The following is a 21,268-nucleotide window of genomic DNA, read 5'->3' on the forward strand; positions in this document are numbered from 1 at the left end:
ATAAGAACTCTGCCTTCCCCATCTGCGCTCTCTTTCCCTTTATCATGAGATCTCTGCCTTCCCCATCTGCACTCTCTTCCCCTTTATCATGAGATCTCTGCCCTCCCCATCTGCACTCTCTATCCCTTTATCATGAGATCTCTGCCTTCCCATCTGCACTCTCTTTCCCTTTATCATGAGATCTCTGCCTTCCCCATCTGCACTCTCTTTCCCTTTATCATGAGATATCTGCCCTCCCCATCTGCACTCTCTATCCCTTTATCATGAGATCTCTGCCCTCCCCATCTGCACTATCTTTCCCTTTATCATGAGATCTCTGCCCTCCCCATCTGCACTCTCTATCCCTTTATCATGAGATCTCTGTCTTCCCATCTGCACTCTCTATCCCTTTATCATGAGATCTCTACCTTCCCATCTGCACTCTTTCTCTCTTTATCCTGAGATCTCTGCCTTTCCATCTGCACTCTCTTTCCTTTTATCATGAGATCTCTGCTCTCCCATCTGCACTCTCTTTCCCATTATCATGAGATCTCTGCTTTCCCATCTGCACTCTCTTACTTTATCATGAGATTTCTGCCTTCTCATCTGTGCTCTCTTTCCCTTTAACATGAGATTTCTGCCTTCTTATTTGTGCTCTCTTTCCCTTTTAACATTAGTTATCTGCCTTCCATTCTGCACTCTCTTTCCCTTTATCATGCAATCTCCTGAGATCTCTGCATTCCCATCTGCTCTCTCTTTCCCTTTATCATGAGATCTCTGCCTTCCCATCCGCACTCATTTTCCCTTTTACATAAGATCTCTGCCTTCCCTTTTGCACTCTCTTTCCCTTTATCATGAGATCTCTGCCTTCCCATCTGCACTCTCTTTCCCTTTATCATGAGATCTCTGCCTTCCCATCTGCACTCTCGTTCCCTTTATAATGAGATCTCTGCTCTCCCATCTGCGCTCTCTTTCACTTTATCATGAGATCTCTGCCTTCCCATCTGCACTCTCTTTCCCTTTATCATGAGATCTCTGCTCTCCCATCTGCACTCTCCTTTATCATGAGAGCTCTGCCTTCCCATCTGCGCTCTCTTTCCCTTTTTTCATGAGATCTCTGCCTTCCCAGCTGCACTCTCTTTCCATTTATCATGAGATCTCTGCCTTCCCATCTGCACTCTCTTTCCCTTTATCATGAGATCTCTGCTCTCCCCTCTGCACTCTCTTTCCCTTTATCATGAGATCTCTGCCCTCCCCATCTGCACTCTCTATCCCTTTATCATGGGATCTCTGTCTTCCCATCTGCACTCTCTATCCCTTTATCATGAGATCTCTGCTCTCCCCTCTGCACTCTCTTTCCCTTTATCATGAGATCTCTGCCCTCCCCATCTGCACTATCTTTCCCTTTATCATGAGATCTCTGCCCTCCCCATCTGCACTCTCTTTCCATTTATCATGAGATCTCTGCCTTCCCATCTGCACTCTCTATCCCTTTATCATGAGATCTCTGCTCTCCCCTCTGCACTCTCTTTCCCTTTATCATGAGATCTCTGCCCTCCCCATCTGCACTATCTTTCCCTTTATCATGAGATCTCTGCCCTCCCCATCTGCACTCTCTTTCCATTTATCATGAGATCTCTGCCTTCCCATCTGCACTCTCTTTCCCTTTATCATGAGATCTCTGCCCTCCCCATCTGCACTATCTTTCCCTTTATCATGAGATCTCTGCCCTCCCCATCTGCACTCTCTATCCCTTTATCATGAGATCTCTGTCTTCCCATCTGCACTCTCTATCCCTTTATCATGAGATCTCTACCTTCCCATTGGAACTCTTTCTCTCTTTATCATCAGATATCTGCCTTATCCATTTGCACTCTTTTTCCCTTTATCCTGAGATCTCTGCCTTTCCATCTGCACTCTCTTTCCTTTTATCATGAGATCTCTGCTCTCCCATCTGCACTCTCTTTCCCATTATCATGAGATCTCTGCCTTCCCATCTGCACTCTCTTACTTTATCATGAGATTTCTGCCTTCTTATTTGTGCTCTCTTTCCCTTTTAACATTAGTTATATGCCTTCCATTCTGCACTCTCTTTCCCTTTATCATGCGATCTCCTGAGATCTCTGCATTCCCATCTGCTCTCTCTTTCCCTTTATCATGAGATCTCTGCCTTCCCATCCGCACTCATTTTCCCTTTTACATAAGATCTCTGCCTTCCCTTTTGCGCTCTCTTTCCCTTTATCATGAGATCTCTGCCTTCCCATCTGCACTCTCTTTCCCTTTATCATGAGATCTCTGCCTTCCCATCTGCACTCTCGTTCCCTTTATAATGAGATCTCTGCTCTCCCATCTGCGCTCTCTTTCACTTTATCATGAGATCTCTGCCTTCCCATCTGCACTCTCTTTCCCTTTATCATGAGATCTCTGCTCTCCCATCTGCACTCTCCTTTATCATGAGAGCTCTGCCTTCCCATCTGCGCTCTCTTTCCCTTTTTTTCATGAGATCTCTGCCTTCCCAGCTGCACTCTCTTTCCATTTATCATGAGATCTCTGCCTTCCCATCTGCACTCTCTTTCCCTTTATCATGAGATCTCTGCTCTCCCCTCTGCACTCTCTTTCCCTTTATCATGAGATCTCTGCCTTCCCATCTGCGCTCTTTCCCTTTATCATAAGAGCTCTGCCTTCCCATCTGCGCTCTCTTTCCCTTTTCTCATGAGATCTCTGCCTTCCCATCTGCGCTCTCTTTCCCTTTATCATAAGAGCTCTGCCTTCCCATCTGCACTCTCTTTCCATTTATTATGAGATCTCTGCCTTCCCATCTATGCTCTCTTTCCCTTTATCATGAGATCTCTGCCTTCCCATCTATGCTCTCTTTCCCTTTATCATGAGGGAAAGAGAGCAATTCCCATCTGCACTCTCCATTTATCATGAGATCACTGCCTTCCCATCTGCACTCTATTTCCCTTTATCATGAGATCTCTGCCTTCTCATCCACACTCTTTCCCTTTATCATGAGATCTTTGCCTTCCCATCTGCACTTTCTTTCCCTTTATCATGAGATCTCTGCCTTCCCATCTGCTCTCTTTTTCCCTTTAACATGAGATCTCTGCCTTCCCATCTGCGCACTCTTTCCCTTTATAATGAGCTCTCCGCCTTACCATCTGCTCTCTCTTTCCTTTATCATGAGATCTCTGCCTTCCCATCTGCACTTTCTTTCCTTTTATCATGAGATCTCTGCCTTACCAGCTGCACTCTCTTTCCATTTATCATGAGATCTTTGCCTTCCCGTCTGCACTATCTTTCCATTTATCATGAGATCTCTGCCTTCCCATCTGCACTCTCTTTCCCTTTATCATTAGATCTCTGCTCTCCCATCTGCACTCTCTTTCCCTTTATCATGAGATCTCTGCCTACCCATCTGCACAGTCTTTCCATGTATCATGAGATCTCTGCCTTCCCATCTGCACTCTCGTTCCCTTTATCATGAGATCTCTGCTCTCCCATCTGCGCTCTCTTTCACTTTATCATGAGATCTCTGCTCTCCCATATGCACTCTCCTTTATTATGAGAGCTCTGCCTTCCCATCTGCGCTCTCTTTCCCTTTTTTCATGAGATCTCTGCCTTCCCATCTGCACTCTCGTTAACTTTATCATGAGATCTTTGCTCTCCCATCTGCACTCTCTTTCCCTTTATCATGAGATCTCTGCTCTCCCATCTGCACTCTCCTTTATCATGAGAGCTCTGCCTTCCCATCTGCGCTCTCTTTCCCTTTTTTCATGAGATCTCTGCCTTCCCAGCTGCACTCTCTTTCTATTTATCATGAGATCTCTGCCTTCCCATCTGCGCTCTCTTTCCCTTTATCATGAGATCTCTGCCTTCCCATCTGCACTCTCTTTCCCTTTATCATGAGATCTCTGCTCTCCCATCTGCACTCTCCTTTATCATGAGATCTCTGCCTTCCCATCTGCGCTCTCTTTCCCTTTATCATGAGCTCTCGGCCTTACCATCTGCACTCTCTTTCCTTAATCATGAGATCTCTGCCTTCCCATCTGCTCGTTCTTTCCCTTTATCATGAGATCTCTGCCTTCCCATCTGCTCTCTTTTTCCCTTTAACATGAGATCTCTGCCCTCCCCATCTGCACTCTTTCCCTTTATCATGAGATCTCCGCCTTCCCATCTGCGCTCTCTTTCCCTTTATCATGAGATCTCCGCCTTACCATCTGCGCTCTCTTTCCTTTATCATGAGATCTCTGCTTTATCAGCTGCACTCTCTTTCCATTTATCATGAGATCTTTGCCTTCCCATCTGCACTATCTTTCCCTTGATCATGAGCTCTCCGCCTTATCATCTGCACTCTCTTTCCCTTTATCATGAGAGCTCTGCCTTCCAAGCTGCACTCTCTTTCCATCTATCATGAGATCTCTGCCTTCCCATCTGCACTCTCTTTCCTTTTATCATGAGATCTCTGCCTTCCCATCTGCACTCTCTTTCCCTTTATCATGAGATCTCTGCCGTCCCATCTGCACTCTCCCTTTATCATGAGATCTCTGCCGTCCCATCTGCACTCTCTTTCCCTTTATCATGAGATCTATGATGTCCCATCTGCACTCTTTCCCTTTATCATGAGATCTCTGCCGTCCCATCTGCACTCTCTTTCCCTTTATCATGAGATCTCTGCCGTCCCATCTGCACTCTCTTTCCCTTTATCATGAGATCTATGATGTCCCATCTGCACTCTCTTTCCCTTTATCATGAGATCTATGAAACCCATCTGCACTCTCTTTCCCTTTATCATGAGATCTCTGCCGTCCCATCTGCACTCTCTTTCCCTTTATCATGAGATCTCTGTCGTCCCATCTGCACTCTCTTTCCCTTTATCATGAGATCTCTGCCTTACCAAATGCACTCTCTTTCCCTTTATCATGAGATCTCTGCCGTCCCATCTGCACTCTCTTTCCCTTTATCATGAGATCTCTGATGTCCCATCTGCACTCTCTTTCCCTTTATCATGAGATCTCTGCCTTCCCATCTGCTCTGCGTTTCCCTTTTCATGCGATCTCTGCACTTCCTCTGAACCCTCTTCAACCCAATGATGTAATTTTTATGCCCATCCTAATACTGACAACTGTCTCAGACTCGGGTCACTTACCAGTACAAAAATGTCTGCAATGCATTTAAAATACTGAAGAACTAAAAAAAAAGTCCTTTTTAAAAGAAAATTGAATCTGGAACCAACTTTTTTCTTTCTTCAGTGGCATTTTGAAGTGGCTAAACCAAGGTTTAGTGCTCTTTAGGACACACACACGTGTGTATATATATATATATATATATATATATATATATATATATATATATATATGTGTGTGTGTGTGTGTGTGTGTGTGTGTATATATATATATATATATATATATATATATATATATATATATATATGTGTGTGTGTGTGTGTGTGTGTGTGTGTGTGTGTGTGTGTATATATATATATATATATATATATATATATATATATATATATATATATATATATATATATATATATGTGTGTGTGTGTGTGTGTGTGTGTGTGTGTATATATATATATATATATATATATATGTATATGTATGTATATGTGTGATTGTGTGGTAGCACAACATAATAGCAAGACTGGGAGGGTAGAAATTGTATTTTACAAACCATGTTAAAAAAACACAGATACTATAAAGAGCATTTAATACACTGCACTTTTTTAAAATTATATTATCCCTGTAAGTGTAACTGAACAGCTTCCAAGGGTTGTACTTTTAGGAAACACTTTACTTTAGGAAATACATTTTATATAGTGAGCTCATTACACTTTTTTCTGACAAATATCAAAAAGTAAATTTATGCTTACCTGATAAATTAATTTCTTCTATGGTACGACGAGTCCACGGATTCATCCTTTACTTGTGGGATATTATCCTTCCTAACAGGAAGTGGCAAAGAGCACCACAGCAGAGCTGTCTATATAGCTCCTCCCTTAGCTCCACCCCCCAGTCATTCGACCGAAGGTACAGGAAGAAAAAGAAGAAACTACAAGGTGCAGAGGTGACTGAAGTTTAAATCAAAAAATATAATCTGTCTTAAAATGACAGGGCGGGCCGTGGACTCGTCGTACCATAGAAAAAATAATTCAGGTAAGCATAAATTTACTTTTCTTCTATAAGGTACGACGAGTCCACGTATTCATCCTTTATTTGTGGGATACAATACCAAAGCTACAGGACACGGATGAACGGGAGGGACAAGACAGATGGTTAAACAGAAGGCACCACTGCTTGAAGAACTTTTCTCCCAAAAATAGCCTCAGAAGAAGCAAAAGTATCAAATTTGTAAAATTTGGAAAAGGTATGAAGTGAGGACCAAGTCGCAGCCTTACAAATCTGTTCAACAGAAGCATCATTTTTAAAAGCCCATGTGGAAGCCACCGCTCTAGTAGAGTGAGCTGTAATCCTTTCAGGAGGCTGCTGTCCAGCAGCCTCGTATGCCAAACAGATGATGCTTTTCAGCCAAAAAGAAAGAGAGGTAGCCGTAGCTTTTTGACCTCTATGTTTTCCAGAATAGACGACAAACAAAGAAGATGTTTGACGGAAACCTTTGGTTGTTTGCAAGTAGAACTTCAAAGCACGAACCACGTCCAAGTTGTGCAACAGACGCTCCTTCTTAGAGGAAGGGTTAGGACACAGAGAAGAAACAACAATTTCCTGATTGATATTCCTATTGGTAACAACCTTAGGAAGGAATCCAGGTTTGGAACGCAAAACCACCTTATCAGCATGGAAAACAAGATAACTCGAGTCGCATTGCAATGCAGATAGTTCAGAAACTCTTCGAGCCGAAGAGATAGCAACTAAAAACAGAACTTTCCAAGATAGAAGCTTAATATCTATGGAATGCATAGGTTCAAACGGAACCCCTTGAAGAACTTTAAGAACTAAATTCAAACTCCATGGCGGAGCCACAGGTTTAAACACAGGCTTGATTCTAACTAAAGCCTGACAGAACGACTGAACGTCTGGAACATCTGACAGACGCTTGTGCAGTAGAATTGATAAAGCAGAAATCTGTCCCTTTAAGGAACTAGCTGATAGCCCCTTCTCCAATCCTTCTTGGAGAAAGGACAAAATCCTAGGAATCCTGATCTTTTCCATGAGTAGCCTTTGGAATCGCACCAATAAAGATATTTACGCCATATCTTATGATACATTTTCCTGGTGACAGGCTTTCAAGCCTGAATCAAGGTATCTATGACCGACTCAGAGAAACCCCACTTGGATAAGATCAAGCGTTCAATCTCCAAGCAGTAAGCCGCAGAGAAACTAGATTTGGATGGTGGAACGGACCTTGAATCAGAAGGTCCTGTCTCAGAGGCAGAGTCCATGGTGGAAGAGATGACATGTCCACCAGGTCTGCATACCAAGTCCTGCGTGGCCACGCAGGTGCTATCAAAATCACAGAAGCTCTCTCCTGTTTGATTCTGGCAATCAAACGAGGAAGGAGAGGAAATGGTGGAAACACATAAGCCAGGTTGAACAACCAGGGTACTGCTAGAGCATCTATCAGTACTGCCTGAGGATCCCTTGACCTGGACCCGTAACGAGGAAGTTTGGCGTTCTGACGAGACGCCATCAGATCCAATTCTGGTGTGCCCCATTGCTGAATCAATTGCGCAAACACCTCCGGATGGAGTTCCCACTCCCCCGGATGAAAAGTCTGACGACTTAGAAAATTTGCTTCCCAGTTCTCCACTCCTGGGATATAGATTGCTGATAGATGGCAAGAGTGAGTCTCTGCCCATCGAATTATTTTGGTAACTTCTATCATCGCTAGAGAACTCTTTGTTCCCCCCTGATGATTAATATATGCTACAGTCGTGATATTGTCCGACTGGAATCTTATGAATCTGTCCGAAGCCAGCTGAGGCCACGCCTGAAGCGCGTTGAATATCGCTCTCAGTTCTAGAATATTTATCGGGAGGAGAGCCTCCTCCTGAATCCACAAACCCTGTGCTTTCAGGGAATTCCAGACTGCACCCCAGCCCAATAGGCTTGCGTCTGTCGTCACTATGACCCACGCTGGCCTGCGGAAACACATCCCCTTGGACAGATGATCCTGTGACAACCACCAAAGAAGAGAGTCTCTGGTATCTTGATCCAGATTTATCTGAGGAGATAAATCTACATAAGCCCCATTCCACTGTCTGAGCATGCATAGTTGCAGTGGTCTGAGATGCAAGCGAGCAAACGGAACTATGTCCATTGTCGCTACCATTAAGCCGATTACCTCCATACACTGAGCCACTGACGGCCGAGGAAAGGAATGAAGAGCTCGGCAGATGGATAAAATTTTTGATTTCCTGACCTCCGTCAGAAAATTTTTCATGTCCACCGAATCCATCAGAGTTCCCAGGAATGGAACTCTTGTGAGAGGGATAAGTGAACTCTTTTTTACGTTCACCTTCCACCCGTGAGATCTTAGAAAAGCCAACACCATGTCCATGTGAAACTTGGCTAGATGGTAAGTGGACGCCTGAATTAAGATATCATCCAGATAAGGCGCCACAGCTATGCCCTCCGGCCTTAGAACCGCCAGATGGGACCCTAGCACCCTTGTGAAAATTCTGGGAGCTGTGGCCAACCCCAAGGGAAGAGCCACAAACTGGTAATGCTTGTCCAGAAAGGCGAACCTGAGGAACTGGTGATGATCTTTGTGGATAGGTATGTGTAGATACGCATCCTTTAAGTCCACGGGGGTCATATATTGACCCACCTGGATCATCTGTAAAATAGTTTGAATGGTCGCCATCTAGAAGGATGGGACTCTGAGGAAATTGTTTAGGATCTTGAGATCCAAAATTGGTCTGAAGGTTCCCTCTCTTTTGGGAACCACAAACAGATTGGAGTAGAACCCCTGCCCCTGTTCTGTTTTAGGAACTGGGCAGATCACTCCCATGGTATATAGGTCTATCCCACTACTTAGTAACAATGTCCGAAATCCTCTTAGGGACCGGAAAAACATCAGTGTAGGCAGGAACCTCTAGAAATCTGTCCATTTTACACAAATTCTCTGGAACTACAATAGGGTCACAATAATCCAGAGTCGCTAAAACCTCCCTGAGCAATAAGCGGAGGTGTTCTAGTTTAAATTTAAAAGCCGTCATATCTGAGTCTGTCTGAGGGAACATATTTCCTGAATCAGAAATCTCTCCCTCAGCCAGCAAATCCCTCACCCTCAACTCAGAACATTGTGAGGGTACATCGGATATGGCTAATAAAGCGTCAGAGGGCTCAGCATTTGTTCTCACACAAGACCTACTGCGCTTCCCCTGCAACCCAGGCAGCTTAGATAAAACCTCTGTGAGGGTAGTATTCATAACTGCGGCCATATCTTGCAGGGTGAAAGAATTAGACGCACTAGAAGTACTTGGCGTCGCTTGTGCGGGCTTTAATGGTTGTGACACTTAGAATTAGATGGCATAACCTGATTCCCTTCTGACTGAGAATCATCCTGCGACATACTTTTAGTAGCTAAAATATGATCTTTGCAATTTATTGACCTTTCAGTGCATGAGGGACACATTCTAAGTGGAGGTTCCACAATGGCATCTAAACATATTGAACATTGACTTTCCTCAATGTCAGACATGTTGAACAGGCTAGTAATGACTACAAACAAGCATGAAAACACTTTATTTAGTGAAAAAAATAACAATCTTAAAAAACGGTACTGCACCTTTAAGAGAAAAAAAGCATACACGTTCTGCAAAACTGCTTTAAAATGCACCAAATGTTTTAAATTTTTGCAAGCAGACACAATATCTGTAGGTAAGATTGCCCCATAAGGAAATTTAACATTTAACCCTTTAATGTGCAAACCGGATTGAAATTAGGCCTAAATCCGGGAAAAACACCCCCAGCACCTTGCCACAGCCCTGCTGTGGCCCTACCTGCCCTCAGGGATAGTAAATATGGGGTTAAAGCTTCGATTTGGCACAAAACATCCACCAGGGCCCTCAGGAGTTAGAGCTTGCTGCGAGAAAATAACTGCGCATCTGAGGCGCGAAAATAGGCCCCGCCCATCTCACTCGATATTTCTACAGCCTCAAAGAACCGCACCAGAGAGGTTTTAAACTAGCCATGTGGGTTCTGAGGCCCCAAAAAATAAGCCTAGTGTACCCTCAATAAAGTTGCCCAAACGTTATTGCCCACAAAACGTTAACAGCACTACCAGTTCATAAAACGTTTGCCCACAAACATTCACAACTCAGTGTCAACCATTTTTCCTTATGCAAGCTTAGTAATGCCCTTCTTATTAGCTCTTAGGATTACTGCTTACCCTTATACCCTCATGGGGAAACTGTCAGCCTTTCTGAAATACCACAGTCTCTCCAGAAAAAATGACTGAACATACCTCACTGCTGTATAGCATAAAAACGTTCCTCACACTGAAGTCTCTTGTATTCCTCAGCCTATGTGGGAACAGCACTAAGATCATCATCCTCCAGGCAGAAGTCTTCATCTATCTGCTGCCTGAGAGTAAATAGTACACACCGGTACCATTTAAAACAAAAAACTCTTGCTTGAAGAAATTAAAAACTAATATTTTATCACCTCTTTCACTTTACCCTTCCTAGTACTTAGAGTAGGCAAAGAGAATGACTGGGGGGTGGAGCTAAGGGAGGAGCTATATAGACAGCTCTGCTGTGGTGCTCTTTGCCACTTCCTGTTAGGAAGGATAATATCCCACAAGTAAAGGATGAATCCGTGGACTCGTCGCACCTTATAGAAGAAATAATGTTACATCTTTAACTTCATGAGAGATAGAAATAGATGGGACTAGAGAATTATGAAACAAAAGTCAACCTTTTGTTTTACTTGTTACTTTATAGAGTTACATACCTCTGTAGGTTGTCTTCTTCTAGGTAATTTAAAGCTATGGATGGGCTGGCTAAGAGGGTCTGGACAGCGTTTACATCCTTAGTCTCAAGAGCCTGATTGACCAAAGCCACAGCAGATATCATCTCAACGGCAATAAAGAGCTCTTCCTGTGTCAAGTGGTTCTGTAGGGATATTATATACATTATTGTAATGCACTGCACAGCTAACAGTAATAGTCATATACAGAAACTATTGTATAAATTAGAGGATAGGGTATTTCTGTAGCTAAATTGTCTCAGTCAGGTTCACTGTGTCATAAAAGCTAGAACATGACTCACATGAAAGAGATAAATTGACACAAGCATTTAACAAACATACTGTTAATGATATGATTTCTAATGTTCTTTTTTAAAATACTTTTTAGAGGTTACATTTTTCTTTCTCTCGTCGCCCTTCTGCAAAATATCAATATTAGTGACCAGACCTATGGCATCATCAACTGAATCAGTAGTGACATCACTCTACTGTCAGAGGGATTTCCTTGATATACAGATCTTCAAGGATGGCTCCAATTTGGGAACTACACTATATAAGAAAGCAATGAACCATAATTCAACACCTCACACTAGGGCACAAGGCCCATATGATGAGGGTTGTCCAAAACATTTCTTCAGCAGATAAGAAGGAGATCCAACTTCAACCGATGGCACAAAGGTTTGCAGCAAAAGGCTATACTAATGAGGACATTGAATTGAACAGGCAGACCACTGAAAAGATCACACAGCATGACTTGATAAGTCATATTAAAGGGAAAGTCTACAATAGAATTTTTATTGTTTTAAAAGATAGATAATCCTTTTATTAACCATTCCCCAGTTTTGCATAACCAACACAGTTATATTAATATACTTTTTATCTCTGTGATTACCTTGTATCTAAGCATCTTATGACAGCCCCCTGCTCACATGACTTTTAATTTATTATCTATTGACTTGCATTTTAGCCAATTGGTGCTGTGTTGTGCTTACTCTTAAATAACTCCACGGGAGTGTGAACACAATGTTATCTAAATGGAATACATGAACTAGCAGTCTCCTGTTGTCAAAAGCTAATAAAAAAACATGTGATAAGAGGCTTTCTATAGTGGCTTAGAAACAGAGATAGTTAGAGGTTTAAATGTTATAAAGTATATTATAACAATGTTGGTTGTGCAAAGCTGGGGAATGGGTAGTAAAGGCATTAATTATCTTTTTAAACAATAACAATCTTATTGTAGACTGTCCCTTTAAACCAAGGACAGATAAACCCTGTTTGATGTCTACTAGTAGTTATTCACCACAGACAGCCTTAATTGGAAAAAGCCTTACATCAACACTGGCACATCGTCAACACAGACACTTCTCTTCCATTTGATGGGTTTGCACCCCTAGGTAAGATTTAGTAGAGGAAGTCTGATGGACTTACTTATATTGACAGACCCTGAGCTTTGTTACAGAAGAGACACTTGGTTAAAATCATCCAAGTTAGGTTCTTTTAGATGTCCTAGTTGCACTAAGTGCAACTTTATGATTCAGGTTTACAGTTTAGAACACCTCATAAAAACAAAAAAAATCTATATAAAACACTATTTGACATGCTCTACTAAATTTGTTATGTATGTGTTTAGTTGTGTTTGTGGTCTGTTTTATATTGGTAAGACCTCTGACACTATTAAGAAGCACATGGCCAACCACAGAAGTGCCATCTGATTGGCCCTGTTCACAGGGAAAAGTGATCAACTAATAGCGAGGCACTTCTTGGATAGGGGTCATACGGTTAAGGATTTTAGGATTATGATTAAAGATTATGTCACTCCTCTGAAGAGTGGAGGTGGAACATTGGATATAAAGGCTTGAAACAATTCAACCTAAGGGCCTTAATACCCAAATATATTGCCATTGCTTTGTGTAGTTCTCTTTATAAGATCTTTCTAAATGATCCCCTCTAGATTTCAGAGTATACCTTTGCTGCCTCCAGTATTACTGATTGCAATATTAGTTATTAGGTTCCCGAATGAGAGGCTTATGCTTAATAAAAAACATTCTGTTTTTGAGATAAGGATGATATATCAACTATAGGGCTTTTTGTATATATTTACATAAATTCTTAAACTACATTTTTTCTTTTCGATATAACATAATAGATGCCATTTATATAGATGCATATAGGGATTTAGGAATGATCTCTTGGTTTTCCCCCTAGACTATAGCTGCTACTCAAACATGGCTCAAATAAATATATGCAGGGTCAAGAGCATTTTTCTCTAATTCGCTAGTTCTCTAATTTAAAGAGACACTCAAGTCAAAAAAACGTTCATGATTCTGATATAGCAGGCAATGTTAAACAACTTTCCAATTTACTTTCATTAACAACATGTGCAGTCTTTTTATATTTACACTTTTCAAGTGTATATAAATATACCTTTGTAATTGGCTGATGGCTGTCACATGATACAGGAGTGGAAATAGACATAATTTGAAATATGTCAGAAAAGAATCTACTGCTCATTTGAAGTTCAGACTAAGTGATATTGCATTGTCTTTTTATAGCAAAATGACAAAAAAGGAAAGAGGCGCCGCATGTGTCTCACCACGTCTGCTGAAGCTAGAGTGCTGCCCCTACAAGGGGAAGATTCGGAGTTCCTGTATTAAGGACTTTATCTTATCCTATATTCTGTTGGGAAGCTATAAGTATATAGCTATTTGTTGTATATTAATGTGTGTGGATTTTGCATTAGACTCAGCCACCATATACATTTATTACTTTTAGCCTAAACAGTATGATATCATCTGCTTTTGATTTATTATGTACGTACATATGTTTTTTAGATTAATTACATTTAAATCTCGCTGTAAAGCACACACCGATTATACAATCTCTAGCGCCTCCTATAGGAGAGAGATATATATTTATGTGTGTGTGTGTGTGTGTATGTATGTATATATATATATATATATATATATATATATATATATATATATACACACATATATATATATATATATATATATATATATATATACATATACACACACAGTATATATATATATATATATATATATATATACACACACAGTATATATATATATATATATATATATATATATATATATATATATATATATATATATATATATATATATATATATATATATACTCTCCTGTATTTTAGTTTTTTGCATTGTCTTTTTATCATGCATTTGTTGATTATGCAAATCTACTGTATTTACTGGTCCCTTAATATTTTTTTAATATTCAGGATTACTCATAGTACTATACTTTCTAGATGACTATAGAAGTACCTGTGTTGTTCCCCTATTAGTTGCATATGAACCATGTTGCATATTAACTTGCCTTTTAAAGTTACGATTCAATATACATTTTTAGGCATAGGATTAATGTTTATACATACTCTCCTAGATAAGTATTTGCTAATATGTTGCACATGTCTTTTTCTGTATAGGATGTTTTCCCATTGATGATACGTAACAACTTCTATTATAGCGTGGATCGCTGCTGTCAAGGGGGAGGGTCTTCTATGTCATATTGACCATGTTTAGCGCTGCAGAATCTGTTGGCGCTCTACAAATAACCGATAATAATAATAGTAAAAACCCAGCATGTATAAGGTAATTTCTGGTTGTTTGTATTGATCAATCTAAATATTTAATATACTAGTAATTTATATGTGCATTAAGGTTGATCACGTTACCCTGATCCTAGTTACTATGAGTAGCAGAACTTTAAAACATATGATTATAGTTGCGGTCTCATCATAGGAAACATGTTTGTAGTTTATTTTGCCATAATATTTTTGGGTGCTTCACTTTATGTATGTGTGATCAAGACAAAGATAATGCTATGCTGATATATGAGCCTTAAGTAACACCATTTTATACATTGGACGTATACTTTAATTTATGAGATATATATGATTTGAATTATTTGGATATTTTGTCACATGAATTTATGTTATTAATGGCTGCTATGGTAACCATCTTGGCTTTTTTTGCAGATGGTGAGGTTATTACATCTAAATTGCTCACTTTTGTCACTGTGCAAGTTGGTCTGATGAAGGGGTGAAGGCCCAGAAACGTCACTAAGTATGCATTTAAAGGATTATAACCTACACGTAAACCCAGAGAGTGCTGTCTCTTCGTAATGCTATATAAATATATATATATATATATATATACACACACACACAGGTATGAAATTAGTGTAGCAATGAGGATTTTCATCCTATGTTCCTCTATGAGAAACAAGATGTGCATTTTATTACATTTATTATAAAAAGTCTTGTTACATTTTAAAACTAATACTAAACTGTTAACTTTGGTAATGTAATAATAGCCATAAAAGAACAGATTTCTATCTCTAAAACAGTGTTACAGGTATTAATGAATATGAAACAGTAGAAAAAATAAATAAATACGTTATTAAAGCTAACATAAAAAGAAACCGATTGGGTTAAAAACAGCAACCAACTTACCTCTTTTTCTTGCAAAAGGAGCACTTAGAAATTCTGATTCTCTGTGTAGTCACTGCCTATACTGAGATAAGGGTGCTGACATTGCAATATTTAAGTTCTACTGTCACAATACTTTTGAAGCATACTGAGTATGGGCAATAAATTGCCTGGAGCTAGAGCAGATGTCTCTTAGCAACCACATCAAAGGAAAAGCTACTCCTTTGCCTTCCTGCAGAGACCACAGCACTCATGTGCGGCTGTGACAGGAAGTAATGGACCCTGCACAAATGAAGTTAAATAAAATAAATAAATAAAAAGAAAAATCCTTTTAAAATGATGAATAATACAGATTGCAATGATAACCCACTGCTTAGTGTTTTATTTTTACAGCAATAAAACAGACAGTTTTATATCACATTGCATTATTGCCAATCAAAATATATTTTGGCATTTAAACTCCCTTTAAACAACACTGCACCTACAGCAATATTTAGATCAATTACAATTTTCTAAACTGATAATAACAATTTGGGGGTGAGACTTACCGTAGGGTTTTGCTTTTGCAGGCTGGTCAGTTCAGTCTGATATAAAGTTTCAGCAAATGGATGAACGGTGGGCAGCTGAGCCTCTGGCACCGCAAGACACACCAGAGTTTGTGAAGAGTCGCCGCTACGTATCGCAGCATTGATTTTTTCAATAGCTTCTAGCACTAAGTAATATCAAGAATAGAAAAAGAAGCTTGTTAACTGGCCAGTAATGCATGAGCACAAAAGTCTACACACATAGATACTGGCAGATCATATTTATTCCAACCAAAGGTCTATAGCATCTTCATGAGCTACGTGTCATTGTCATGAAGGTAGATGGTGAGTTGTAACAATAACATTCAGAGGGACAGCATACTATGATTAAAAAAGTAATGAAAAGTGTTCCATTCCATTAAAAAAAGCATGGAAACTTTAACTTATAAATATATATTCCCTAGATCTTTCCTTTCCCTGCTGTGGGTTTAAAAAAGTGTGCTACTTAATCCATAGCAACCAGGGAAAGCTTTGGAGTGACTATCAAGGCTTGCATGTTGCACCTTACAATTGGCTGTATTGCTCCATGTTTCCAGCTAAAGGGCAAAATAACTAAACATCAGGCGGACCAGACCTGGATCTCAAGAGTTTTATTGTAGCAAATTAGACCATAACTGCTGCTTATGTTCCCTAAGAGATATTCTGAACAGATTACCAGTGTCCAATCTGCCATTTATATAACTAAACTGATCAAAAAGAAACGGCAACAAGACGGACTGTAACAGAATATATAAAAAATGTACACACAATATTTACTCAAATAGCTAGTAATTGTCTGCAGGGTACAGATCAATATCTTACCAGAGATTGTGGTGTGAATTTATAGCACTTCAGAAATTCTATGGTAAAAATTGCTATAGTGTATTGAGAAGTATCAAACAAAAAATATCATTAGAGGTATTTATAATGAATTTTATTTCTGATTAATGCAACAAAATGAGAGATTTATCCAGTGGAAAACTCTCTATTAAACTACTGAACAGAAAAGAGTCATCTACCATCAATTAATCTTTACAGTAAAAACAGGCTAATAATAAAAAAAAAAGAAAAACGAAGAAAAAAATGTGACTTAAAAAAAAAACGTGAAGTCAAAGTTTATTTAAATACCTGTACCAATAAAGTATTGATCTTCAGCGAGTGCTACAATTTGAAACTTGATATTTAGATGGCAACACCTGCATTGTATTATACAGAGTTATTTTTATAAAGATATACATATATTTTATTTTTGCTGTGTAACATCTGGTAAGATTTAATATCTTGGTTTTGTTTTTTCTCTTGCCAACCCACACGCTCACAGGCATCCATATCAGTATATGTTAGATTTATTGGTTCTTGCACAGAGTAGAATCATGACAAAGCTGGTGTAGGTTTAGTTTGGCTTGTAATGCAGCACAATTAGTTGCATGTGATTTTATCAGACACCAGAACACAGGTAGACAACATAGAACAAACATCCATGCAGAATCTGCAGGCACTAGTACAGCAGTGGATTACATGGAACACACACACATAATCTGCACACAGATGAGTTAGTTTTGACAGCATGTGATGAGGTTACAGACATTAAAAAACATTACAATAACTACTGATATGAAACCTCCTATGAAGCAAATTCTGATGATATTTACGGTTACCAGTCTACAAGGAATGCTGTCTATTGGCACTAAGTGACTAATAAAACTTACCTTGCATTCAAATGGGCTTTATAAATGAGCTGAATAGTTTCACACACTATCATTTTGCTATTGTAACTGCATGCAATGAGAAACAAGTATTGCACTAATAGATTCCTTTTCTGATAAAATTATTAATTGAGGATGAGTGGCTAAATAGTCCAGTTTAATAAGGAACTGCTGAATAGACACATGAATTAACGGTTATAACGAGAGGGTGATAAATAAGAGTATTCTTCATGGTGCATACCATTATCTGAAGGAAACTAAAGTATGTATACAGTTTTATTGTAAACAGTGTTGCTGAGGAAAGATGCTCAGATTGATACTAAGTGTGATACATAGAAGACAAAAGTTACCTAAATTAAACTGATGTTAAGGTGATTAAACGATTATAAAAACAATAGTTATACTTTGTGACTGCAATTTATTTATTTATTTTAAATAAGAAAAATAAAAAAAAGAAGATAAAATTTATGACTAGTTTCTATTAAAAATAAATGTTCCAAATAAAGAAAACGGTTATAATTTCCATAGGGGGTTTCTGATTAACATTATTACATTTTTGCAATACAGGTAATATGATGCCTATGATTGTTGCTATTTGCCAAGCATGTTTTCATTATTTGGAGCATTAAAGGGACATGAAACCCAATTTTTTTGTTTTTCCTGATTTAGAGAGAACATGCAATTTTAAACAACTTTCTAATTTACTTCTATTATCCAATTTACTTCATTCTCTTGATATCCTTTGCTGACAAGTATATCTAGATAGGCTCAGTAACTGCTGATTGGTGGCTGCACATAGATGCCTCGTGTGATTGGCTCACCCATGTGCTTTGCTATTTCTTCAACAAAGGATATCTAAAGAATGAAGCAAATTAGATAATAGAAGTAAATTGGAATGTTGTTTAAAATTGTATTCTCTACCTGAATCATGAAAGAAAGATTTTGGGTTTAGTGTCCCTTTAAATTGTATTATTTTTCTTTATTTTATTTCAATTGTAAAAAATGTGTTTAGCATTAGATAAAAAGGAAATTTATGCTTACCTGATAAATTTATTTCTTCTACGATATGACGAGTCCACGGATTTCATCCTTACTTGTGGGATATTAACCTCCTGCTAACAGGAAGTGGCAAAGAGCACCACAGCAGAGCTGTATATATAGCTCCTCCCTTCCCTCCACCTCCAGTCATTCGACCGAAGTTAGGAAGAGAAAGGAAAAGCCAAAGGTGCAGAGGTGACTAAAGTTTAACAAAAATATAATATATACCTGTCTTAAAAATGACAGGGTGGGCCGTGGACTCGTCATATCGTAGAAGAAATAAATTTATCAGGTAAGCATAAATTTCCTTTTCTTCTACAAGATATGACGAGTCCACGGATTTCATCCTTACTTGTGGGATACAATACCAAAGCTACAGGACACGGATGAAAGGGAGGGACAAGACAGGAACCTAAACGGAAGGCACCACTGCTTGAAGAACCTTTCTCCCAAAACCAGCCTCAGAAGAAGCAAAAGTATCAAATTTGTAAAATTTGGAAAAAGTGTGAAGAGACGACCAAGTTGCAGCTATGCAAACCTGTTGAACAGAAGCATCGTTTTTAAATGCCCATGAGGAAGCCACAGCCCTAGTAGAATGAGCCGTAATTCTTTCAGGAGGCTGCTGTCCAGCAGTCTCATACGCCAGACGGATGATACTCTTCATCCAAAAAGAAAGGGAGGTAGCCGTAGCCTTCTGACCCCTACGCTTTCCAGAAAAGACAATGAATAATGAAGATAATTGATGGAAATCCTTAGTCGCCTGCAAGCAAAACTTCAGGGCACGGACCAAGTTCAAGTTATGCAACATACGCTCCTTCTTAGAAGAAGGATTAGGACATAATGAAGGAACCACAATTTCCTGATTAATATTCTTATTAGAAACAACCTTTGGAAGAAAACCAGGTTTGGTACGTAAAACCACCTTATCAGAATGGAAAATAAGATAAGGTGAATCACATTGAAGCGCTGAAAGCTCCGAAACTCTACGAGCAGAAGAAATAGCAACCAAAAATAAAACTTTCCAAGATAACAACTTAATATCTATGGAATGCATGGGTTCAAACGGAACCCCTTGAAGAACATTAAGCACTAAATTCAAATTCCAGGGTGGAGCAATTGGTCTAAACACAGGCTTAATTCTGGTTAGAGCTTGACAAAAAGACTGAACGTCTGGAACATCTGCCAAACGTTTGTGTAGCAAAATTGACAAAGCAGAGATTTGTCCTTTTATGGAATTCGCTGATAACCCTTTCTCCAATCCTTCTTGGAGAAAGGACAAAATCCTAGGAATCTTAACTCTACTCCATGAGTAACCCCTGGATTCGCACCAACCAAGATATTTACGCCATATCTTATGATAGATCTTTCTGGTGACAGGCTTACGTGCCTGAATCAAAGTATCAATGACCGAATCAGTGAACCCCCGCTTAGATAAAATCAAGCGTTCAATCTCCAAGCAGTCAGTTGCAGAGAAACTAGATTTGGATGTTGGAAAGGTCCCAGAATGCGAAGGTCCTGCCTCAATGGGAGCTTCCACGGCGGCAGAGAGGACATGTCCACTAGATCGGCATACCAAGTCCTGCGAGGCCACGCAGGTGCGATTAGAATTACTGAAGCCCTCTCCTGCTTGATCCGAGCAATCACCCGAGGCAGGAGAGCAAACGGTGGGAACACATAAGCTAGGTTGAACGAACAAGGCACTGCCAAGGCATCAATCAGTTCGGCCTGAGGATCCCTTGACCTGGATCCGTATCTTGGAAGTTTGGCATTCTGATGAGATGACATCAGATCCAACTCCGGTCTGCCCCATCTGAGAATCAGAGTTGCAAAGACCTCCGGATGGAGTTCCCGAATGAAACGTCTGTCTGCTTAAAAAGTCCGCTTCCCAGTTGTCCACTCCTGGGATGTAGATTGCTGACAGATAACAAGAATGAGCCTCCACCCACCGAATTATCTTGGATACTTCTGTCATCGCTAAGGAACTCCTTGTTCCTCCCTGATGATTGATGTAAGCCACAGTCGCTAGAAGGGACCCTAGAACCTTCGTGAAGATCCTGGGTGCTGTGGCCAATCCGAAGGGGAGAGCCACGAACTGAAAATGTTTGTCCAGGAAGGCAAACCTTAGGAACTGGTGATGATCCCTGTGGATAGGAATATGAAGGTAAGCATCCTTCAAGTCCACGGTAGTCATATATTGACCCTCCTGGATCAATGGCAGAATTGTTCGAAGAGTCTCTATCTTGAAGGATGGGACTCTGAGAAACCTGTTTAGACTCTAGATCTAAAATAGGTCGAAACGTGCCCTCTTTTTTGGGAACCACAAAAAGGTTTGAGTAAAACCCCTGCCCCTGTTCCAGTATTGGAACGGGACGAATTACTCCCATAGTAGAGAGGTCTTTTACACAACGTAAGAACGCCTCTCTTTTTATCTGGTCTACAGACAATCGTGAAAGAAGAAATCTCCCCCTTGGGAGATAATCTTTGAATTCCAGTTGATACCCTTGGGACACGATTTCCAGTGTCCAGGGGTCCTGAACATCTCTTACCCAAGCCTGGGCAAAGAAAGAAAGTCTGCCC

The 21,268-nt window shown here is 39.8% G+C and overlaps 1 protein-coding gene across 1 annotated transcript in view; it reads right to left on the reverse strand.

Moving 5' to 3' along the window:
- Positions 1 to 21,268, reverse strand: part of IQGAP2 (IQ motif containing GTPase activating protein 2) — a 373,896-nt gene that overhangs the window by 288,797 nt on the left and 63,831 nt on the right. The window contains exons 7-8 of the mRNA XM_053701383.1: positions 15,933 to 16,096; positions 10,899 to 11,059 (exon numbers count right to left, since the gene is read on the reverse strand). Of these exons, the coding sequence (XP_053557358.1) occupies positions 10,899 to 11,059; positions 15,933 to 16,096 (325 nt within the window). The remainder of the gene's footprint in view (positions 1 to 10,898; positions 11,060 to 15,932; positions 16,097 to 21,268) is intronic.

The sequence above is a fragment of the Bombina bombina genome, chromosome 2, assembly GCF_027579735.1.
Source record: "Bombina bombina isolate aBomBom1 chromosome 2, aBomBom1.pri, whole genome shotgun sequence".
NCBI lineage: Eukaryota > Metazoa > Chordata > Amphibia > Anura > Bombinatoridae > Bombina > Bombina bombina.